The sequence below is a fragment of the Alexandromys fortis genome, unplaced genomic scaffold, assembly GCF_014885135.2.
Source record: "Alexandromys fortis isolate MF-2015 unplaced genomic scaffold, M_Fortis_MF-2015_v1.1 scaffold_76, whole genome shotgun sequence".
NCBI lineage: Eukaryota > Metazoa > Chordata > Mammalia > Rodentia > Cricetidae > Alexandromys > Alexandromys fortis.
The window spans coordinates 8,635,683-8,660,350 of NW_026067997.1; the positions used below are offsets into that span (position 1 = coordinate 8,635,683).

The 24,668-nt window shown below is 41.6% G+C and overlaps 1 protein-coding gene across 2 annotated transcripts; it reads left to right on the top strand.

The window, feature by feature from the left end:
• The first annotated feature begins 445 nt into the window (after positions 1-445).
• Cdk7 (cyclin dependent kinase 7) lies at positions 446-23,375 on the top strand. Of its 2 annotated transcripts, XM_050160465.1 has the most exons (12): positions 446-621; positions 859-918; positions 5,394-5,427; positions 6,713-6,780; positions 9,352-9,420; positions 13,114-13,224; positions 14,959-15,077; positions 16,389-16,488; positions 19,173-19,259; positions 19,669-19,818; positions 21,060-21,207; positions 22,476-23,375. In XM_050160465.1, the coding sequence occupies exons 1-12, from the start codon at positions 556-558 to the stop codon at positions 22,502-22,504; spliced, it is 1,041 nt and encodes a 346-aa protein (XP_050016422.1). In that variant the 5' UTR covers positions 446-555; the 3' UTR covers positions 22,505-23,375. The 2 variants fall into 2 exon arrangements, with proteins under 2 accessions (XP_050016422.1, XP_050016423.1); XM_050160466.1 differs by lacking the exons at positions 446-621; positions 859-918 and having other exon boundaries at positions 5,412-5,427; positions 6,713-6,778.
• The last annotated feature ends 1,293 nt before the right edge of the window (positions 23,376-24,668 follow it).

The window sequence follows — 24,668 nt, forward strand, 5'->3', positions numbered from 1 at the left end:
ATGTCTAAATGCTGTTTTTCTTAATTCATGAGTTTAGATTTTATAGAAGACAAAAGACATGTTCTATAACATAATGTTCAGCAGGGCTGGGTTTTGCTTCCCTGGGCCTGTTCATAAATCAGCCTTTAAGAATTTGGCTCTCCTTAGGAGGGGTTTGGCGTCCATAGCGACTAAGGCGACAGGACAACGGAAAGTAAAACCGGTGCGGGGCCACGCCTTACACCCTAGCTAAATTCCCGAACTCAGAAGCACCGTGTCGTAACGCTGACCTATCCTTGGAAGCGAAGCAAATCCAAGCTAAAACCAAACACAAAAACATTAACGAATTGACAGCCATCTAAGAGACGTCGCTCCCGGCCTCGGTGCGCACGTGGCATCCCTCCTGGCCCCTACCAGCTTCCGTAGGGCTGGCCCCGCCCACAGAGGAAGTATGGGCGGAACCAGTAGGTTGTGTGCGCCCAGTGGACGGAAGTAGCTGTTGGGAGCTTTTAGACGCTTTAAATTCCTGCGGGGTGGAGGCCCTGGCTTTCTGCTGGAGTCAGGCTTCGCACCCGCATGGCTGTGGACGTGAAGTCTCGAGCGAAGCGCTATGAGAAGCTGGACTTCCTCGGGGAGGGACAGGTGAGGCGGCCCTTCTCGCGCTGGCACAGCCTGGCCACCGCGGGCTCTCTTTCGGGGAGGGTGGCCTGACTGGTGCCCGGTCGCAGCCTCCTGGGCCTCCCTCCCTTCTGGACAAGAGGCCGTCCGGCCGCCTAGCAAGCCGCTGCGAGTCCGCTCCAGATCCCGGGTTTAAAAAAGGGGTGGAGGTGGGGACCCAGAACCAACCACGTAAAGACCTCTCACTGTCTTCCTTTCTAGTTTGCTACGGTCTATAAGGCCAGAGATAAGAACACCAACCAGATTGTCGCCATTAAGAAAGTGAGTTACCTTTTACGTTGTTGTCGCTCTGGTCTTTGTGTCTTGCTTGCCACGTAGCCCTCGCTGGCTCTGAGCCGCCTGTTTAGACCCGGCTGGCCTAGAACTAACTGGCTGTAGCCTTCCGCTTCTCTGCCGTGCGAGCGATGGGTTCGTAGGCGTGCTCCAGCCAGGCAACTCTTACAGAAGAATACTTGTGCATGATCAGTTGGTTGGCATGACCAGTTGTCTTTGAGACAGCCTTGCTATTTAGTCCAGGTTGGTCTCCAGCTCGAGGAAATCCTCCTGCCTCTGCCTCCCGAGTGCCGGGATTGCAGGTATTTACGTTTTGCTCTGTTTTAATACGCACCATCACGCTCTGATGGTGGGAGTTGCCCGCCTTCTAGAGACAATTAGGGTCTTGTGTTTCAAAGTGGAACTCGAGCTGAACCAGTTTTTGTTCAAACGATATAAACTAGAACTTTTTGCTCCATAAAGGTTGGTCGTTGTTGGCCAAGGAGGCAGGTACTGCCATCTCCTCAGTTCTTTGGATGCCATGGTCTTTCCAGGCCACAGGTGGTTATAGCTGTTATCTGTGCACAAAGGTTTTCATCAGCATTAACAACGCGGATGTGGTACCCTTTCTAAAATGATTGAAGTGACTTTTAAACTTAAATTCATTGAGAACGCTTCTGACATAGTTTCTTGCACGCCAGACGCCTCGACTTACTTTTCTTCCCCCAGTTAGCCTTCAGACAGCCTGTAGAATGTGTCAAAGTGTCCTTGTTTCACCCTGAGGAACCTGAGTTAGATGACTTCAAGATCACACAGCTAGTAGTTGCTGAGGCTAGGACTAGAGCTGTCCGATGCTCTTTCTCACACGACCAAACTCCGTAGCCATCTCAGGACCACTCTGTTTTTCCTACATGACTCAGGGCCTGTTGGTGTTGTTGACCTCCATATTCTGTTTTCCTCCTTTATACGTTCATTACTCCCTTGAAGTGTGAATGACCAGGCTTCCCTCTTCCAGCCTCCCAGGTCCTCTTTGTCACTTGTTTTTTTTTTTTTGTTTTGTTTTGTTTGTTTTTGTTTTTTTGAGACAGGGATTTTCTGTAGCTTTGGAACCTCTCTTGGAACTAGACTAGCTCTTGTAGACCAGGCTGGCCTCAAACTCACAGAGATCCACCTGCCTCTGCCTCCCGAGTGCTGGGATTAAAGGTCTGTGCTGCAGCCAAGGGGCTTGTTTCTCCTTTTTAAAAGCCCTTATGACCAGCCTCCAAAGTTACTATGTAACTCCTGCCTCTATCTCTTGTTCTAGGTATCCTATGTCATTATAAAATGTTTCTTCCTTAAAGGTGACTTTAATACTTACTTTATTTCAAATAATTCATTTTTGTGGTTTTAAAAGTTACTAATAAGCAAAGGCTTTTAACATACTATATTATCTCTTGTTTTTTCAGTTTCTTTAACTTTCCATTGATATTTATCTCCTGAACATTTGGCTGGTTTGAGGGTCTTCCCTCAAACTTGGACATCATTTGTACTTCTGTGAACATTGAGGTTTGGTGCTGTGATCCTTCCTTTTCCAACACTCATAATTTCTACTCATGTTCATTTGCTGACAACCTTTTTGACTTTACAAAAAAAAAAATACTCATTAAACTGCTTTTACATTTACTATGACTTGGACTTCTTAAAATACTGCTCGTGTGACTTAACAGTAAAGGGCACTGGCTGTTCTTATAGAAGACTCAAGTTCCTAGCACTCATGTGGCAGCTAACAACTGTCCATTACTCCAGTTCCAGGAGATCCAACATCTGCTTCTGTCCTCAACAGGCACAGAGCATGCATGTGGTCCGCAGGCAATACCCATGCACATAAAATGAATATTTAAAAAATTACATGGAATTGTCATGCTTTTTCTGTTTCTTAGCTTACTTAGCCAGTTTGCCCTGTTGATGGCTTTTGGGTCATTATCTTTGCGTTGCTGTGTGAGTGTGTCTCCTAGGTATTTGTGGTATGTGCACATTTTTTTTCAGGTTTCCCCCTGCATGCCACAGTAGGACAGCTGATGACTTCCTCCATTGTTGTTTGTCTTAATTGCCTTTGAAACAAGGGCTCTCAATAAAGCCTGATGCTTGCTATTTTGGTTTGTCTAGCAAGACAGACTGGGATTGGCTGGCTCACCAGCAAGCCCTCTGAATCTTCTGTTCCAGTCTCCCCATGGTGGGACTTCAGGTACACATAGTCACGATTGGCCTTTTACATAGGTGCCGAGGGTTGGAATTCACATCCTCATGCTTGCAGAACCAATGTTCCCCACCAAACCATCTTCCCAGGACTCCTCTCCCCCTTAAACTTTTATTTGTATGTATGCATGTGTACCTGCATGAGCGTGTATGCAGGTTGAACCCAGGGCCTTGAGCATTCTAGGCAAGTGCTTTGTCATTGAGCCACATTCCTAGCCTATATTACTGATTTTTGCTTTTGAATTTTTAAGTATTTTGTGTATGTGTCTGTATCTCGAGGTGAGAGCCATGCTGCTATGTTAGAGGACAGCTTGTGTAAGTGGATGAGGGGAATGGAGTGAAGTCTTGGAGTTGTTTAAAAATTTTTAGCTGACTTAAGCATAGCGGAATACTAATCACTTCAATCTTGGTGATAAAGGACTTCATGAGATAATTTTTAGTTGTTGGTTTCATGGGGGGTTTCTTGTTCTGTTTTTGTTTGTTTGTTTTTGAGATAGTTTGTCTGTGTAACCCTGACTGTCTTAGAGCTTCCTCTGCAGACCAGGCTGGCCTCTAACTCACAGAGGTCCATCTGCTGAGATTAAAGGTGTATGCCACTGCCACCCGGTTTGATATTATTCTATTTTTACTGTGTGTCTATTTGAGTTCTTCCCCATATAAATTTCATAATCAGTTTGTCAGTGCCCTGTGTCTTACATTTTGTGCTGTGATATGTGGCCTGCTTTTAAATAGAAGGTTCTCTTTGTAGTATACATTAGCAGCTTTTTTCTAAAGGAAGTATACGTATTTTCCAGAGTTCATTTTTCAGTGACTGACAATTGTTGTATAAAGTACTTAGGAGCAGAATGCTCTTTGACCTGGTTACTGCTTTGTATAAGACTAAACTTCTTAGCATAGTGAGCTATGCTTAGTCAGTTTCTTACATCTGTTACATTTTGTGAGTTTGTTTTGTAAAAAACATTGGATTATTGGACGTATTACCAACTATATGTGTTTTTTTCTGTTCATGCCATTTTTTTTTTCTCCCAAGTATACTAAATTAAAGTAATTTTGGAGAAATAAAGTAGCATACCCTCTGTTGCTGGTCTCTGTTTAACTTGAGAAGATAAAAGGAGATCTGGATGTAGTAATTAACACGTATAAGCATAGTATTCAGAGGCTAAGATGAGGATTTGAAAGTTAGGGCCAACCTGGACTACGTATAGCAAGAACCTTTCTAAAAAACAAAGCAAAATAAAAACTTAAAAAGGTGGAGCCAGGCTGTGGAGGTACACCATGCAAACCTTAATTCCTTTAATCTCCCCAAAAGCACTCAATGCAGATCAATGTGAATTTGAGGCTAACCTGACCTACAGTGCGAGGTCCAGGACAGCCAGGGCTATACAGAGACACCCTGTCTCAAAAAAACAAAGAAGGCGGGAGCATAAAGGAATCAGTTATTGTGTGTGTGTTTACATGTACCACAGCATGTTTTGTGGTACATGTCAAAGAACAGCTTGTGGTAATTCTTCGCTTCTACGTTGTGGGTCCGATGTTTAACATTAAATTGAACAGTTAGCAGATGAGCCTGTTGTTTGCATGTGTAGTTCAGAAACTTAAAGTAGGTGCTTGATTCATTTTGGTCCTGCTGTGCTGGAGCTCCAACTCTGCCTTCCACTGTCATGACTCACTTTGTTCCTGGGCAATACTTTCAGCCTTTGAATTCCCAGTTGTTCTCTTGTTCTACATTATCGCTACATACTTTTTTAAGACAGGGTCTAGAACTCAGGATGTAAACCTGAGTTTACTCAAATTCAAACTCAGGAGATCTGCTGCTTTGCTTCATGAGTGCTAGGATTAAAGGAATGCCCACCAGTCTAGCTGTTTGGATTTATTTGAGGCAGAATCTTGCTATGTAGCCCAGGCTCTGCCTCCCAAGTATTGATACGGCAGGTGTGCACCACCATGGCAGTCCTGCTTGTAGCATAAGTTTTTGTGCATATAGATTATATATTAACACATTGCGAGTTTTTGTTACGTTTATTCAAAGTTTTTGTTGTTGTATACTCATCGGTGTTTCACTTCTGTGTCTGTCTGTGCACCACTTGTACAAGGTCAGAAGTGGGCATTAGATCCCATTGGAGCTGGGGGTTGTAGGCTGTAAATTGAACCTGGATCCTTTGGAAGCATTCAGTGTTCTCAACCCCTGCATCACCTCCATCCTCCGCACATTGTTAATGTGTTTTGGTTTCCCCCACTTTCTCTCCCAGATCAAACTTGGACACAGATCAGAAGCTAAAGATGGTAAGTATTACATATAATTTGACCAAACAGGAGATGCGTTTATTCTGATCTGAGGAGATGAGGAAAATGCCAGTGAGAGCTGACAATAATTCTATAGCATTATTACAGTGTCTCTATCTAGTACAGTGGTTCTCAACACCTTTGGAGGTCAAACATCCCTTTCACAGGGCTGGTGTGTCAGATATTTTGTATATCATATATTTACATTATGAGTCATAACAGTAGCAAAAATTATAGTTAGGAAGTAGCAATAACAATAATTTTATGGTTGAGGTCACTACAACATGAACTGTATTAAAAGTTTACAACATTAAGAAGGTTGAGACCACTGGTCTCAAGAGTAAAGACAATCCTGATAGAAACAACATTCAAGCCATGCGGTAGTGGCAGATCTGAGTTCGAGGACAGGCTCTGAAGCTATAGAGAAACCCTGTCTCTAAGCCAAAAAAAGAAAAATAAACAACATAAAAGTATTGGAAGGATTCAAATCATGTAAATTAAATGGAGGGCAGTAAGGTTGTTGGGCCCTTGAGTGGATGTCCTCCGTGCTGTTTTTGGTGTTGTAAGTCGTTACAATCTTTTGCATTTCTGGGTTTTTTTTGTTTGTTTGTTTGTTTTTTCGAGACAGGGTTTCTCTAACTTTGGAGCCTGTCCTGGAACTAGCTTTCGTAGACCAAGCTGGCCTCGAACTCACACATCCACCTGCCTCTGCCTCCCGAGTACTGGGATTAAGTCCGCCCAGCGCATTTCTGGTTTTCTAATTGCTTTGAAAAATTGAAGGATACATCTTCACAGAAGAACACAAAGTTCCTATAAATTGGACACATTAGGGAAAGATTTACTTCTTATTCCAAAGCCTCTTAGAGTGTCAGACTTGGTTTAGCCATCAGATAATAGTTACTATGAAAAAGTCCTCATCTGTGAAAGTGCCCGTCATTTGTATTGAAAAAAAGGTGTCCTTAGTGCCATTTTGCTATTAGCACACAGAGTCTTCCTCTAATGTTTGTTGGACAGGAGAGAAGATTTATCACGTCTGTTGCATGTCTGTATATGTTGTTGTAAGGAGTTTCAGAGTGATGTGCTGTAGAAATAAGTACTTCACCATTTTTCATAGATGATGTTAAGCTACTTTAAAACAATGAGAAAAAGAACTTATACAAATAGTAAAAATTATTTGTTTTTTATGTGTGAAATGTTTATTTCTTGAAATGGCCTTTCCTAAAAAACGCATTTGTAAAAGATTTGTAAAAGAGTCATTGTTCATTTTTTCATTCTTTTTCCATAGGTATAAATAGAACAGCCTTAAGAGAGATAAAACTGTTACAGGAGCTCAGTCATCCCAATATAATTGGTGTGAGTATGATCTAAGTTGTTTGCTTTTGGGATCCTTCATATTCTGAATATGGTGAATGTTGATCAGAGGCTCAGCAAGATGAGTTGATGTAGCTGAGCCTTGAAAGTTGGTCAGCTTGAAATTTATTTTCTTTATTTTTTGTTTTTTCCAAGACAGGGTTTCTTGTGCAACAGTCCTGGATGTTCTGGAACTTGCTTTGTAAACCAGGCTAGCCTCAAACTCACTGAGACCAAACTGTCTCTGCCTCCCAATTACTGGGCTTAATTAAGCCTTTAAAGGCGTGCGCCACCACCACCTGACTTGAAATGTATCTTGTGTCCCACTTTTGCTGTATCATTAGCATTATGCATGATGATGAACTGAGTCAGGTGTTGCCATACAGTCCAATTTTGTCAGAAATTATTTTGAATCCTAGAGAGCTGTAGGCACAGGGTTAAAAGTAGCAGCTTGCATTCAGATACAGAACCTTTCTTTTTGCGTGCATAAGGGCTGGAATATATTCTTTCAATTTTTGCCGGCTAGCCAATTGAAGGCATTTATGGTGTCTGCAGTAGTACCTGCAGTGGGCAGTCACACATTCAGTGGATGACAGATGCGCTTTAGAAGAGACTCTTTTTCTTGTTTTGTTTGGTGGCCTTTTGTGTAGTGTTGCCTTGAACTCATAGACTCAGGTGATCATGCCTTCCAAGTAATTGATATTGTGGGGTATCCACCAGAGAAGACAACTCAGGCTTGGGTTCAAGCCAATAGAGTTAATAAGTCAATGAATCTTATTAACTGGCTGGCAACTACACTGACTGTTTGGAAGCCAGTGTAGCACCAAGCATTTCTTAAAGTGAGCTTTTATACACAAAAAGCATATTCTGGGTTGACATTCTTCAGTTAATAAGAACAGTTAGCCAGAATTGGAGTTATAGAAGCCAAAAAGAAGCAAGGTCAGTACATTTTCCCAGAACTGTGGACTTTGATGGATTAGGTCTTTGTTTTCATTTGGCAGGTGGTACTGTCTACACGCTGAGTTTTATGACCTGAATGGTTTTCCCATAATGGAGTCTGTTGTGCTAAGGTGTTACAGTCAGTTGCTGTAATTACTGTACTGGAACTACAAGTGTGTATCACTTTGCCTGACAAGAATTTTCTTAAGCATTTTGCTTAGAATTTTATTTATTCGGCTTTTATTTTCTTTTGTTTGAAACAGGATTTTTCTGTGTAGCTCTGCCTGTCCTGGAACTCACCCTGTAGCCTTGGACTCAGAGATCCATCTGCCTCTGCCTACTGAGTGCTGGAATTAAAGGTGTGCGCCACCATGACGAGGCAGAGACTCTCAGTCAAAACCAGAGCTCAGTGATTTGGGTGGTTTTTTTGTTAACTTGCTCTGGGAAGCCCTTCTTCCCTTCCAAGGCTGGAATTGCAGGCACACCTTTCCTACCTGGAGTTTACATGGTTTCTGAAATCTGAACTCTGGTCCAGTCTTCATATTTGTGTGACAAGGCTATAACTGCTGAACCCTATCCCCAGTCCCAGAAAAATTTTTTCAACTAGAAACTAAGGTGAAAATTTCTCTTCTTCTTGTTTGGTTTGATTTGGTTTGGTTTTTGAGACAGTATTTTTCTGTGTAGCCTGTCTGGAACGCTCTCTGTAGACCATGCTGGTCATGAACTCAGAAATCCACCTGCCTCTACCTTTAGTGCTGGGATGAAAGGCATGTGCCACCACTATCAGGGCATTTTGTGGAATTTTGATTTTTTTAATTCTAATACTTGGGGGGGGGGGTTAGGGAGAGGAGTTTTAAAGTTTTTAGTGAGTTTGTTAAGTAAGATTTAATATTTTTGTGCCTGAGAAAACTAACTCCTGTCAAAAAATGGGGCGAATGTTAATAAAAGACTTTCATGTTTACAGGAAATTACCAGCAGTTTAAAATTTTAAGTCAGGTAGTACACATTTGTATTGTAATTACCTGACAGATAGAGGCAGAGGAAGGAGGGTTGTGAGTTCAGGCCAGTCTGGACTACATGGCAGGCTCTAGGTCACCTTGAGTTACATAGTGATATCTGGTCTCAACCTTTCTGTTAGAGCATCTACCAGTACTGTGGGGCAGGGTGGGGGAGGAAGCAAACAAATAATTCTTTTTTTTTTTTTTTTTTTTTTGGTTTTTCGAGACAGGGTTTTTCTGTGGTTTTGGAGCCTGTCCTGGAACTAGCTCTTGTAGACCAGGCTGGTCTCGAACTCACAGAGATCCGCCTGCCTCTGCCTCCCGAGTGGAACAAATAATTATTAAAAAAAAATTTTTTCATCAACACTAAATTTCAACATTAATACAGAATAACAATATAAGGGGGCTGGAGAGATGGCTCAGAGGGTAAGAGCATTGCCTGTTCTTCCAAAGGCCCTGAGTTCAATTCCCAGCAACCACATGGTGGCTCACAACCATCTGTAATGAGGTCTGGTGCCCTCTTCTGGCCTGCAGGCATACACGCAGAAAGAATATTGTATACATAATAAATAAATAAAAATATATTTAAAAAAAAAAGAATAACAATATAATTGCTTTGTTTTACTTTGCTTTGCAGCTCCTTGATGCATTTGGACATAAATCTAACATTAGCCTTGTCTTTGATTTCATGGAAACTGACCTGGAGGTAAGATTAGGGTTCCTAGAGACTTTCCCCATGTAGTGAGAGTAGAACCTGCGTGTTTGTTTTGCTTTAATAGGATACTGACCCACAAAAAATGGCTCTCTTTTGCAGAAGTCAAAAAGCATTTAGCTGTACTTCTAGTATTAAGTACAGAGATTTAGATTTTCTAAAGTCTCATGCTTTTCATTAATTGAATCTCAGAAAAACTGACAACTCGGGCTGGAGAGGTGGCTCAGAGGTTAAGAGCACTGCCTGCTCTTCCAGAGGTCCTGAGTTCAATTCCCAGCAACCACATGGTGGCTCACAACCATCTGTACTGAGATCTGGCGCCCTCCTCTGGCAACATCGAGGCAGAATTGTTGTATATATAATAAATAAATAAATCTTTAAAAAAAAAAACCTGACAACTCAAGGATTTAAAACAACTAGAATTTTCATACATTGCTGGTTTGATTGCAACAGTTTTGTGTGTGTGCTGTAATATATGTATTACATATATAATTGTATATAATATGTAATATAGTATATATAATAAGTAATATATAATGTATATAATAAGTAATATAGTAACTTTTGAAAATAGGACAGTTTGTTCTAAAATTAAAGTCACATTTACTATCAGATCAAAGGTAAAAGGGGTTTTTTATAACATAGCATCAAATAATAAAAGGAATTTACTAAGTATGCAGGCTGGTGACAATGCTATATCTTATAGGTCCTAACATCAGTACCACTAATTTGCCAATATTATGTATAATATTATGTATAATAACATTAGTAAAATTGCAGTCCTAATTTATCTAATAATGTAATCTATCAACCATTGTTTGCTATTTATCTAAGGGAAAAACATTGCTAGCAAAGAAATCACTTGGTGTATGGGTGTTCATTAAAATTGGAAACAGCTAAAATATACTTCATCTAGTGGATATTTAAGCAGATTCGTCACCCATATAAGAAAATACTGCCCAGTAATAAAAAGGAACCAATATGTCTTACAATAAACTAGCAGAGCTTACAGATAATCATTGGGTTCGGTTCTCTTTTCCTCTCTGTTGCCATCAGTCATGAGCTTACATTTCACTCTATTTTCCCAGCCAATTCCAAGCTTGGTAGTCTTAGTCTAATTACCCCGGTAAGGAAATGCTTGACTCCCTTTGATTCTGCTGTAAGTACTTGGGTTTCTGGATTTGTTTGTTTTGTGGAGCTCTGGCTGTCCTGAAGCTTGCTCTATAGCTCAGGCTGACTTCGAACTCAGAGATTGGCTTGCCTGTGCCTCCTGAGTGCTGAGACTAAAGGTGTGCACCACAACCAACGGGCATTATTTTGGTTTCTTGAATGGTATTAAGTTTTAGGTCATAGGTCATATGTCTATTCTTAAGCATCCTGTCTCTTGGCAAAGAGGCTATAGTGAGGGGGTCTCGGGAAGAGGTTAGATCGGTCTTACTTTTACCATGTGACCTGAGCTGGGATGAAGTGATTTCCCAAAGCAATACTAAATGCACTTTTCAGAAGGTACGAACAAAGCCTACAGACATTCAATACTTTTTAAAAAATTTTTGTTTTTAATTGAGCTATACATTTTTTTCTACTCCTCTCCTCTACCTTCTTTTCCTCTTCTCTCTGCTCCCCCCCGCCTCCCATGCACCTAGTTTACTCAGGAGATCTTGTCTTTTTTCTCCTTTCTAGGCGGATCTGCTTGCCTCTGCCTCCCAAGTGCTGGAATTAAAGGCATGTGTCACCACCGCCCAACAGAGAATATCTTGTTTTCTCTGTCTATGTTGGTTGAAAGCTTTGTTGGATATAGTATTCTGTACTGGCATCTGCGGTCTCTTAGTGTCTGTATAACACCTGACCAGGACCTTCTGGCTTTCATTGTTTCCATCAAGAAGTCAGCTGTAATTCTGATAGATAGGTTTGCCTTTATATGTTACTTGGCCTCTTTCTTTAATATTTTCTTTATTTTGTATGTTTAGTGTTTTGATGATTATGTGACAAGTATTCTTTTTTGGTAAGGTCTATTTGGTGTTCTGTAAGCTTTTTAAAATTTATTTTTTATTTATTTGCATACCAAACCCAATCTCCTCCCACCTCCCCACCCCCATCTTTTTCCTCCCCTTCCCCCACCCCACTTCCCATCCTCTCCTGAGAGGTTAAGGCCTCCCCTGGGAAGTCCCCTGTATTTTTGTTGGCATATCCTTCTTTAGGCTGGGAAGGTTTTCTCCTATGATTTTGCTGGGTATATTTTCTGTACCTTTGAGCTGGACTTCTCCTTCTTCTATCCCTATTATTCTTAGGTTTAGTTTTTTCATGGTATCCCAGAGTTCCTGGATGTTTTGTGTTAAGAATTTATTGGATTTAACATTTTCTTTGATGAATCTATTTCCTCTCTCGTATCTTCTATGCCTGAGATTCTCTCTTCCATCTCTTGTATTCTGTTGTTTATGCTTGCATCTGTAGTTCCTGATTATTTACTGAGATTTTCCTTTTCCAGATTGGTTTGTTTTTTTATTGCCTCTATTTCAGTTTTCGAGTCTTGAACCATTTCTTTCATCTGTTTGATTGCTTTTTCTTGGTCTTGATTTCTTTAAGGAATTTGTTGATTTCTTCCAATATTTTGGTTCTCTCTCTCTCTCTCTCTCTCTCTCTCTCTCTCTCTNTTGTTTTGTTTCTTGAGACAGGGTTTCTCTGTGGCTTTGGAGCCTGTCCTGGAACTAGCTTTTGTAGACCAGGCTGGTCTCGAACGCACAGAGATCCGCCTGCCTCTGCCTCCCGAGTGCTGGGATTAAAGGCGTGCGCCACCACCGCCTGGCATTGGTTGTCCTTTTGTAGACCAGGCTGGCCTCAAACTCTAGGTGCCTATGGGCCCAAGACTCAGGTGCTCATTCCTCCTGGCATTGGTGAGGCTGAGGCTCCAGTGGTCAGACAGTTTCTGGAGGCCACTGCTGTTGTCGTGCCTGCTGCGCTGCTGCTCACGCTTCCCCTCCCAGTGGCCCGGCCTGGCCACCATGCTACTGCTCACTTTTCTGTTTTCTTCTTAAAGATTTGTTTATTTACTTTATGTGCATTGGTGTTTTGCCTGCATGTATGTCTGTGAGGATGTCAGATCCTCTTGAACTGGAGTTACTGATAGTTGCAAGCTGCCATATTGGTGCTGGGAATTGAACCTGGCTCCTGGAAGAGAGCTCTTAACCAGTGAGCTCTCTTTCCAGCCCTGATATTTGATACTTTTAAGCCAGGGTTGTAGGGTGCACAGTATTGCTTTCTCCTGAAAATGATGATGCTTTTTAACCTGCTAATTTTGGAAATTCATGTGATATCTTCTAAAGGGAAGTTGGATAACCTCTCATAGAAGTACATGTGTATGAGCTGGGCATGGTGGTATGCCTTTAATCCTAGCATTGGGGAGGCAGAGGCAGTCAAATATCTTTGAGTTTAAGGCCAGCCTGGTCTACAGAGCGAGTGCCAGGACTGGTTCCAAAGCTACACAGAGAACCCCTGTCTCAATAAGCCATAAATAAATAAATAAATAAGTAAGTAAGGAAAGAAAGAAAGAAAGAAAGAAAGAAAGAAAGAAAGAAAGAAAGAAAGAAAGAAAGAAAATACATGTGTATGGGTAAGTTCTATGTATTTTTATTTGTTAGAATTCATTTGGAATAATGAAACATACTTGTATGTTGCCTGTCTACTTTATAGGTTATAATAAAGGACAGTAGTCTTGTGTTGACACCATCCCACATTAAAGCCTACATGTTGATGACTCTTCAGGGTTTAGAATATTTACATCAGCATTGGATTCTACACAGGGTAAGATTTTAAGTAATGCTCCATCCGTCCATCCATCCACCCATGAGAGGTCTTGATTTGTATTCAAGGATGGCCTGGGATTTTTCATGTAGCCCAGGTTGTCCTCAAATTCTTGATTCTTCTGATTTCAACTCCTCATTGCTGGGCTTGTAGGTGTGTTTTACTACACCTGACTTTTAATGTTGCTGCTTAAGTTTAATTAAACTTTTTGTCATTGGTTAGTTCAGGTTTTTATTTTGTGTATTTCGAATGCATGTGTTCATGTGTGTGAGTGCAGGTGCATAAGTGAAGGAGGGTATGTGTCAGTTCTCGCCAGCCACTCTGTGGATTCTGAGAATAAAATTTAGATCATTAAGTTTACTGCAGATGGCTCTACCTGCTGAACCACATTGCCAGCTCAGTTGGTGGTTTTTGTTTTGAAGATGGGGTCTTCCCCTTTAGCTAAAGTCATAGTTAGGGTTTCTGTTGTTGTGAAAAGACACCATGACCACAACAACTGTTAGAAGGAAATCTTTTTTTCAGGGCAGGGTTTCTCTGTAGCTTTGGTGCCTGTCCTGTAACTAGCTCTTGTAGACCAGGCTGGCCTCAAACTCACAGAGATCCACCTGCCTCTGCCTCCAGAGTGCTGGGATTAAAGGCTTGTGCTAGGACCGCCAGACTTAAGGGAAAACATTTAATTGAAGGTGGTTCACTTACAGTTTCAGAGGTTCAAACCATTATCATCATGGCGGGTAACATGGCAGTGTACAGAATGACATGGCACTGGCTACATCTTGATCAGAAGACAACAGGAATTGGTCTGTGTGTTACACTGAGGGAATTGTGAACGAAAGAGACCTCAGATCCCGCACCACAGTCACACACACACACACACACACACACACACACACACACACACACACACGACTTATCAACTATTCTTACTTCTCAAAGGACAACTGTGGTTGTCTAGGAATTTCTATCTCGACTTCAATTACTTTTGCTAGCTCAAACACGGAAGTTAAAGCTTCCTTTCTTGGAAGAGTGCCTAGGATAAGACGAAGAGGAAGGTCCAAAAAATGCTGGATGGACAACATAAAGGAAGACGTGGAACCTCAGGTATGACAGTAACACAAGCATCTAGGACTGCCCAGGATAGGAACAACTGGAGAACCGTGATAAATGGCTGACATACTTCCTCCAGCAAAGCCAGACCTCCTAGTAGTGCCACTCCCTTTGGGGGCCAGTTACATTCAAACTACCACCCCTGGGCTGTCTGTGTATTCATTATCCTTTGTCTTAACCTTCCTAAGGGCTGGGACTACCAGTCTGTGCCAGTATGCCTAGTTTTCTTGTTTGAAAGTTAAGCTAACAGGAGCTGAGGCCATAACTTAGTTAGTAAACTGCATGCCTAACATATATGAAGTCCTATATTCCAGTCTTCAACATCACATTTGCTCCATACACTGCAGTCCAGCACTCTGGGAGTAGAGGTAGAAGCATCAGAAAGTCAAGTTTGTCCTTTTTCACTGCCTAGTGAATTCAAAGCCAGCCTGGGCTACTTAAGACTCTGAATCAAATAAATTAAAACGTAAGGTATGTAGTTAGATAAGCTAACTAAATGTATCATTATGCTGTTTTCCTCGAATCCTCCGTAATTTTGCCTTGGCTATATAAGAATGTCTCAGATAAATAAATAGGCTAGCTAAATGTATGTCATTTTCCTCTAATCCTACTTGATTTTGTTTGATACAGGATTTGAAACCAAACAACTTGTTGTTGGATGAGAATGGAGTTCTGAAACTGGCAGATTTTGGCCTGGCCAAGTCATTTGGGAGTCCCAATAGGGCTTACACGCATCAGGTTGTGACCAGGTGAGAACGCCTTAAGAAATTGAGAGTTTAGGTGTTAGGCTAGTCATCACAACTGAGCATCAGCTAACTTCTCTGAAATACCTTTGCAGAACTCGGGAGTGAGTCCCTGTTGGTGTCGTCTGAAATCCAGCCCTTATATTAAGTCTAATTTGCCACAGTAAAAACACACAGCTCTTTCAGACAGAATCTAATTAACTCAGTCTTCAGATATATATATATATATATTTTGATTTTCGAGACAGGGTTTCTCCGTAGCTTTTGGTTCCTGTCCTGGAACTAGCTCTTGTAGTCCAGGCTGGCCTCGAACTCACAGAGATCCGCCTGCCTCTGCCTCCCGAGTGCTGGGATTAAAGGCGTGAGCCACCACCGCCCGGCTTCAGATATATTTTTGATGAGATAGTGATTAACTTAACTATACCTTGAATCTCCGAATAACTCTTTTCACTCAGAAAAATTCTAAGTGGGGCATGGTGTCAAGCTCCTTTAATTTCAACATTAGTAGGAACCAAAATAATAATAATAATAATAATAATAATAATAATAATAATAATAATAATGAGTTAGGGGGTCAGACATGGTGTCTCACCACTTGAAATCCCAACACTTCTGAATGCAGAGGCAGGAAGATCAAAACTTCTAGGTATGGGCTAGAGAGGAGTTCTCTCCAGTTAAGAGCACTACTATTCTTCCAGAGGTCCTGAGTTCCATTCCCAGCAACCACAGGGTTTCTCAACAACCTTCCATAGTGGGATCTGATGGCGCTCTTCTGGCATAAAGTTATACATACAGATACATAAAATAGTCAATAAATCTTAATTCAGGGTTTGCCTTAATTAGTGATCTTGAGACCGGACTGGACTGCTTGAGATCCTGTTTTCAAAAAAATAAAAAACAAGAAATTTAAGAAAGAATGAGACAAGGATTTGATGCATTTGGATTTTAGAAAAGTTATATGTTAGCATATTAATGGGAAAAGTGTAGTAGAAAATAAATTTTGGATAGAATTTCAGGAATAGTATTCTTGAGACCTGGCAAGGCAGGGTGCTTCAGAACTCATGGTGAGTGGTTTGTTCTAAAAATATGCAAGGATAGTTTATCTTTTAACAATTCGTCTTAGCTGGACAGTGATGGTGCACGCCTTTAACCTCAGCACTCGGGAGGCCGAGACAGGCAGAGCTCTGTGAGTTTGGGGCCAGCCTGGTCTACATATTGAGTTCCAGGACATCAGAGCTTCTTAGTGAGACCCTGTCCAAAAAAAACATTAGCCTTAGTAGTTGGATTCTCGTATGATATTATTCCATTCTTTCCTAGATGGTACCGGGCCCCTGAATTACTGTTTGGAGCTAGGATGTATGGTGTGGGTGTGGACATGTGGGCTGTTGGCTGTATATTAGCAGAATTGCTTCTAAGGGTAAGTCCTAAATTCATGTACACGCTTAAGTACAGTTGATAAAATTCTCATAATTTTTTAGGAATTATCTTTTCATCATAATCCTACAACAAGAAATTGATAAGCAAAGTCAGTTTGTTAAAGGTTAGTTTCAACAGTTACTATAATCCTAGGATGTGGGAGAGTGAGGCAGGAGAATCAAAGTAAGCCCAAGACTAGATTGAGTTGCATGGTAAAATTCTGTCTCACAAAACAAAGCCTCAGCTACTGGGGAGGAATCATGGTCATTTTCACCTTGCTATGACAAAATACCTGACAAATCACATTAAGGAAGGGTGGCTTTGTTTAGGTTCACAGCCTGAGAGTATAGTCCATCATGGCAGAGAAGTCATGGCAATGGAAGAGAGGTAAATGCTCATATCTACTCCCTTTTATTTAATCCAGGATCCCTAACCTTATATTGGGTCTTTCCTCTTTACTGAACACAATTTACAAATGTAAGCATCGTAGCTGGGTTGAGACGGTATCATGGCAGTCTGGAGCCAAGGAATAACAACAGAATCATCATAAATACGCAGTTAACAGCCCTGCTCCAGGGAAAGGTTTCCCCATTGCAAATGTAACAACTCTGCTCTGGCTAAGAAAGGTTTCCCATGGAAGTTGTTAACAGCTCTGCTCCACTAGGGGAAAGTTTCCCCAGTACGCTCCACTTCACACAACCACAACAAACCTCACCAAAAACCAAAAAGAAAAGAAAAAAGAAGACAAACCTCTGAGCATAAGGGAATTTCTTATAGGGTGAAAAGGGCCAAGGAAAACACCCTGACTTGGCCCCGGGACCAGGGCTTGAAATCCCACCAATCCCAAGCCACTCTGGGAAGCCTCCCCAAACTAAGAAACCCCATATAAGCTCTGAACTCTGTTCAGTTTGCTGCTGTTTCTTACCCTAGAGGCTGTCACCCTCCTGGATTCTGCCTTCCCAGTGAATCTCTTGAGCGAGGTTTTTGGTTTTTCGAGACAGGGTTTCTCTGTGTTACAGTCCTGGCTGTCCTGGAACTAGCTCTGTAGACCAGGCTGGCCTCAAACTCACAAAGATCCACCTGCCTCTGCCTCCTGAGTGCTGGGATTAAAGGAGTGCCCTACTCCTGCCTGACTAAGGTTTGTTTTCTTGGTGATTGTACATTCCACCAGGCTGACAAGATTAACCATTACAGAGGCTGGTAAAATAACTCAGTTGATAAAATGTTTTCTGCCCAAGCTTGAGACATTTCTGAATTCTTCCTACTAGAGCTTCTACAAACTCCAGGCCTGTTAGAAAACAAACTGTTGATGGGTCCTAATGGCTCCCTGCGGGGGGTGGAGGGTTGGGGGGTGAGAAGGTACAGAATCAATGGCATAGACAGCAAGAGTCAGGTAAAACAAAAAGCAGACTTGTTTATTCAGCAATGGGGAGAGCTTTATATACCCTCCTCCCCACACCCAGACTGCATTCGACCCAGTGATATTGCATGGTCACTCCCCCTCATTGGCTATGCAAGATCAGGACTTCTGACAGTGCCTGTTGCTAGGCCCTCAGGTAGACTCCAGGTGGGCTCATCTCTCGGCCTGGTAGGCCTTATCTTCCTACAGCAAGTCACACATTAATTTGTTCAGGAACATTTAAAAATATAAAGTGTGGTGGCTTACACTGTGATTCCAGCACCTGGGAGGCTGAGGCAGGAAGAATTACCTTGAGTTTGAAGTTGGCCTGTGTTACAGAGTGAGACTGTTCCACCCAGTCCCTCACTCACCACTGTAGTGGGATGGCGACAGTGAAAAGTTGGCTAATAAGTACTTGAACTAATCCTAAGAGTATCAGATGTAAGCAACAGTCACTATTGCCCACCACTGAAATCATCCAGGGAAGAATTCCAGGGCTTGTTTGAGTCTCTTCTGGTAACTTCCAAAACTCAGCTTTTTGGGCGCTAGACTGATGACTGAAGAGGACCCGAGAACCAGCACCTGGTTCACGGTAGCTCTCAATTTGATACCCTCGTCTACCCTCTGAGGGTGCTAGGCATGAACGTGGTAACAGATGTACATGCAAGCATTTGTTCATAATAGGAAATAATAAAATTTAAAAATCTGCTGTGTGGAGTGTGTTGGAAATCTGCTCTAGGGTGCTGAGGGAAGCTGTGTGTAGTGCATGATGCGAAATTGCCAAAGAATCAATGAAGAATTGATGTATGTACCTGCTAGAAACTGCCCAGATTTGCTTTTTACAGAGAGGGCAGAAGGTGAGTTTGGAGCTGACAAGCAATAAACTGATAATGGAAGTCAGTGCTTTTAGCAGCTGTTTTAGCTCTTTCCAGCCCTATTGACGTAAGTGTTTAATTGTTGCAGAGTTTGGCTTTTTGGTTTGGTTTGGTTTTGTTGTTGTTACTGTTGTTTGTTTGTTTGTTTTAAATTTATTTATTGATGCATTTTATTTTATATGAATGCTCTATTATGACAGAAGAGATCCCCTTACAGATAGATGGTTGGGAGCCACCATGTGGTTGTTGGGAATTGAACTCAGGACCTCTGGAAGAGCAGCCAGTGCTCTTAACTACCCACTGAGCCATCTCTCCAGCCCTAAGTTTAATTTTTTTATTACAACATTTTATAGCATTTTTCATGTAATCATTCTCAATAACAGCCTTGAAATGTCTATTTCTTACTTTTAGGTTCCTTTTTTGCCTGGAGATTCAGACCTTGATCAGCTAACAAGAATATTTGAAACCTTGGGTACACCAACTGAAGAGCAGTGGCCGGTAAGCCGTTCTGTGTTCTCTGAGGTGGTCATGCTCTGCAAGGTGTGTTTGCTGCGTAGGTGTGCAGCTATGTGGCTAGTGCTAAAGTGCCAAAGGACCAAGGCCTTCTCCATGCTGAATAAGTACTCTGTTACTGAACTAATTTACAAAGTATCCTCATAGGTGGCCATGGTGGCATTTAATTATAATCAAGACCTGTGGTGATGTTTTGTTTATGATTTAACAAATAAGCCACTAGTTAGCCATAGGGGCTAGGCAGTGGTGGCACACATTTATTTAATTCGAGCACTCGGTTGACACAGGCAGACAGATCCCTCTTTTTTCTTATGTTTTGCTTTTTTGTTTTGTTTCTTTGTTTCATTTCTGTGTCTCTAAATCCTTTAAGTTTGAACTGTAAATTTTCTTTCAGGACATGTGTAGTCTTCCAGATTATGTGACTTTTAAGAGTTTCCCTGGGATCCCACTGCAGCACATCTTCATTGCAGCAGGAGACGACTTGCTTGATCTCATCCAAGGCTTGTTCCTGTTTAATCCGTGTGCTAGAATCACAGCTTCACAGGTACTTATAATAGGAAACTAAGGATCATCTTGGCAGCTTTAATATAAAACAAAATTCAAATGTCTAAGATTTTCTAATAGCCTTTAAATATCAGGAAGATTTATATCGTGTGGGGGGAGTATGTATTTGTGTCCTTTCCCCAAGTTATAAACACTGTCCAGGCTGATACTAAATTTTACATGTAAGAATTTATGCTTGCCTAAGGTGTGTATGTGTGTTCACTCAAACTGCTGTATTTCAGATGAGCATATTTTTTTGTTTGTTTGTTTTCGAAATGGTGTCTCTGTGTAGCTCTGACTGTCCTAGAACTAGTTCTGTAGACCAGGCTGACCCGAACTTACAGAGATCTGCCTTCCTCTGCCTCCTGAGTGTTGGGATTAAAGGTGTGTGCCACTACTGCCCACCAACTTTTTTTTTTGAAAGAGAAGAATAAGAAGATGGGTGGGTCCAGAGGAACTGGGAGGAGTTGGGAAAGGGGAAATAAAATGATCAAAATACATTATACTCTTAGAAAAGTCCTGATCTCGCCTCAGTCTCCTGACTACAGGCATGTGGACCATAGGCATGTGGACTACAGGCATGTGGCACCATGCTTTGACTCTGGGAGACATATCTAGAGTGATTAAACTACTGTGGCTGTTGGATAGTCCTAGTATATTATAAATAGGCATTAACTGACAAACTTGTCATTTGAGAGGAAACTACTTTTATAAAGTTTGTAAATGCTGCAATATTATAGTCTAGTGGTTAATAGAAACCTTGTATAAGTTTAAGTGAATTTTCACCCATTTGCAGTGTATTATTGTATTTGTAGTTCATTGGTTCCAGTACAGTCTATGCTGTTGTTAGAAATATGAGAAGGGAGTGAGCCCCCTTCCTGCAGTAACAGCACCAGCCAGTTGTAGGATGCTGGATATTTATCTGTAGTAGTTATAACCACATTCTTGATACTGATTCTTTGTTTTGGGACATGGGGTATTACATACTATTTTTAATGCTATCAACAATTTGGGGCTATATTTTCCTACATGCAGTACAAACATTAAAGCATTACTTTCGAGCTGGGCATGGTGCTGCATGCCTGCCACCCAACACTCAGAACAAGCAGGAGGAGTGCTACAAGTGGGCGGCCAGCCTGGGCTAATGCCAGGTTTCACACCAGCCAGTGCTTCGCAGTTAGGCCTCGTCTAAAATAAAACAGAAGAGATGGACCTTACATTGGGTTTATTTTCTTTGAAAAGGCATTGAAGACTAAGTATTTCAGTAATCGTCCAGGGCCAACACCTGGATGCCAGCTTCCAAGACCAAACTGTCCAGCGGAAGCCCTAAAGGAACAGCCAAATCCAGCCATGGCAACGAAACGAAAAAGAACAGAGGCCTTAGAACAAGGTAAAGATCCCCATTGGTAACCAACAAACAAACAAATGAAAGAAATTACATCAGAAAGCACTAAATAACTCCAGTATAGCTAGTGACTGGAAGCCAGTTAAGAAAATGGAGCGTGAGCTATTTAAACCCTCAACTGAGGATCCTTCAGGTCCTTTTGAGTAGACCTCAGTTGTGAGAGCTCTCCATGGGTGCCTTCCTACCCTCACCGCACCCCTCATAATAAGCTTTTGTGTGGCTGTCTGTGACTCTGCCGTCTGTGGAGACCGGAAGAGGCTTCAGATGCCAGAGCTGGCATTACAGGTAGTGCACATGCACACTCCAGGGACCAAATCTGGGTTCCCCACTCTGGACGACCGCGCCAACTTTATAGCCCTGGCACACACACCCGTTGTGTCCCCATTTTGTATTTTTGTTTTGTTTTGCTTTTTTTGTTTGTTTGTTTGTTTTGGCATGAAGACTCTCACTATGTATCTATGACTGGTTTGCACTATGTAGACCAGGCTGGCCTTATATTTACAAGATCCACCTCCCTCTGCCTCTTGAGTGCTGGGACTAAATGTATCTTCAGCACACCCAGCTTTTTCTTTTTTTCTTTTCTTTTTCTTTTTTTTGATGGGGTATGTGTGTGTCTGTGTCTCTGTCCCAGATCTCTGTAGTAGACCAGGCTGGCCTCAGACTCACAGAGATCCGCCTGCTTCTGCCTCCCAAGTGCTGGGATAAAAGGCGTGTGCCACCAATGCCTGGATAATTTTTGTTTTTGACTGTTATTTTTTTAATTTAATTTATTTTTATGCGCATGGGTATTTTATTTGCATGTATGTCTCTGTACCACATGTGTGCAGTACCTGTGAAGAACAGAAGAGGGCATCGGATCCCTAGAACTGGCAGTACAGGCGGCTTTGAGCTGCTGTGTGGCTGTTGGCAGTTGGACCCAGGTTCTCTGAGAGAGCAGTGAGTGCTCCAGTTCTCCAGCCTTTGTCCCGCAGTTCTTTTTTTTTTTTTTTTTTTTTTTTTGTTTTTTCGAGACAGGGTTTCTCTGTGGCTTTGGAGCATGTCCTGGAACTAGCTCTTGTAGACCAGGCTGGCCTCGAACTCACAGAGATCCGCCTGCCTCTGCCTCCCAAGTGCTGGGATTAAAGGCGTGCGCCACTATAGCCCGACTTGTCCTGTAGTTCTTAAGTGTACTGTGTTAATGTTTAACAGGTGCTGTAAGTCAGCCAATGGCATTGGAATGTAGTGCCTGAACAACCTTTTTGTTTTCCTTTCAGGAATATTGCCCAAGAAGCTAATTTTTTAGTTACAGCCAACAATGGACAGTGTTTCACTGCTGAAAGAAATAATCCAAAAGGCAAATAATAAAAAAAAAAATAGGGAACATTAAATGCTGTAGAAGAGAACTTGTATATATTCTACACATGTAAAAATATGTAAAAGTATGGTTATTTTTATTAAATGTATTTTAAAATAAAATATTTGTGATTTATGATTAACATACAGAAATAAGTCTAGTTCTCTGAAATGTAATTCACAGTGCTTTAGGAGATCTGCAGCTCTGGATGATACACCACCTCAAGTTCATTAGGAGTAGTATTTAAAACAGAAAAATACTGTTAACAGTTTTGCTGGTACTAACCACTACCCAGACTAAGTAGACCTGAGAAGATAAAACTGACACCTCCCTTAATACTCTTCCACTTGGAACTCACTGTGATCCTCCTGCCTCAGCTCTTGAGTTGTTTTGGTTATTCTGGCATGACCAGCCTTCTTAATACTTTCCATTCCATTCCTTTTTACCGTCCCCAAGGAAACAGCTTTGGGGAAATTTGTGTTTATCATTCCATGGTTTTATATTGTTCCCTTCAGAGAACTCTGTCTCCCCTGTTAGCTTTGATCCTAGAGGGTGAAGGGGGTAGATCTCAGAGTTTCAGGCTAGCCTGGTCTGCATACTGAGTTCCAGGCCAGCAAGGGCTACATATAACATTCTCAAATAACAAAAACCTACTACATCTCATGCTATTGTTTGTTTTTTACTTAGAACCTTCCTTTCCATATTAATGGATATGAATCTAGTCACCATATAATAATGTATTGTAAATAATGCTATTTACCTGTGCTTTGTTTACGGACTGTTATTTTTCTATTGCTGATAAAATTTATCCTAAAAATAACATGAATGGTGAAGTATACTGGCTTATCCCTTAAATCTCAGGAGGCAGAGGCAGGTGGATCTCTGAGTTCAAGGCCGGCTGGTCAATAGAGTGAGTTTAGTTAGGGGTAGCTTAGTGGTAGAGAGTTTTCCCAGCATATATGAGCCCCTGATTTCAGTACCTGGCACTGTTAAAATAAATGACACAAATCTATGGTAATAGTTCCTAGGTGAGATAACTAGATAGCATGCTTCAAGTTCCTTAAGAATTTCAGCAAGGTGTTGGCCACTTTAGCTTTTATTTTTCTAAGTTATTATGTGTATGGTGCTTTGTCTACATGTATGTCTATGTAATATGTGCATTCCTGGTGCCTGTGGAGGCCAGAAAATAGCATTAGATTTTCTGGAACTGGAACTGTGTATAGTTGTAAGCCACCATGAGGGTGCTGGAAATCAAACGCAAGCAGCCAGTGCCGAATTACTGAGTCATTTCTCCAGCCCCATACGAACTTCACGTATGGAAGGTTTGGGAGAGCAAAGCTTCACTTCTGTTCTGCATTTTCCTTGAGTCCCATTGGGGGTTCAAAAAATAAGACTGATATGCCAGGCAGTGGTGGCACATGCCTTTAATCCCAGCACTCAGGAGGCAGAAGCAGGCAGATCTCTGTGAGGTCATTTTCAATCTGGTCTACAGAGAGAGTTCTAGGACAGATTCCAAAGCTTCAGAGAAACCCTGTCTCAAAATCAAAACAAAAATAAATAGATTGGGGGCTGGAGAGATGGATCAGAGGTTAAGAGCACTGACTGCTCTTCTAGAGGTCCTGAGTTCAATTCCCAGCAATCACATGGTGGCTCATAGCCATCCATAATGAGATCTGGTGCCCTCTTCTGGCCTGCAAGCCAGACAGAACACTGTATACATAATAAATAAATCTTAAAAAAAAAAAAGAAAAAAAATAGATTGATATAAACTTTATAGAAGAACTGTACAAATTTATTTAATGTAAGTATACACAGGGACTAAATTTGGCTGCTCATAAGTGTTTGGCATAAGAGCCTCCCAAAGACATAGAGAACATCAGGAGTCAGCTTCATAATCTGGGTGTGGTGGGCAGAGGCAGGTAGGTCTCCCTGGTTTCCTGTACATAGTGAGTTCTCAGTCAGCCACAGGTCATCATGAGACCTTGTGTCAGAGATGACAGAGTCTGCTACTTATATATTTTATCAGAAAAGAATAGTAACGAAAAAGTGCTAAGTCAGAATGGCTTGGTCCAGCGTAGTTAGCCTGAAAGGGAATTGGCCAGGAAAATAAGGA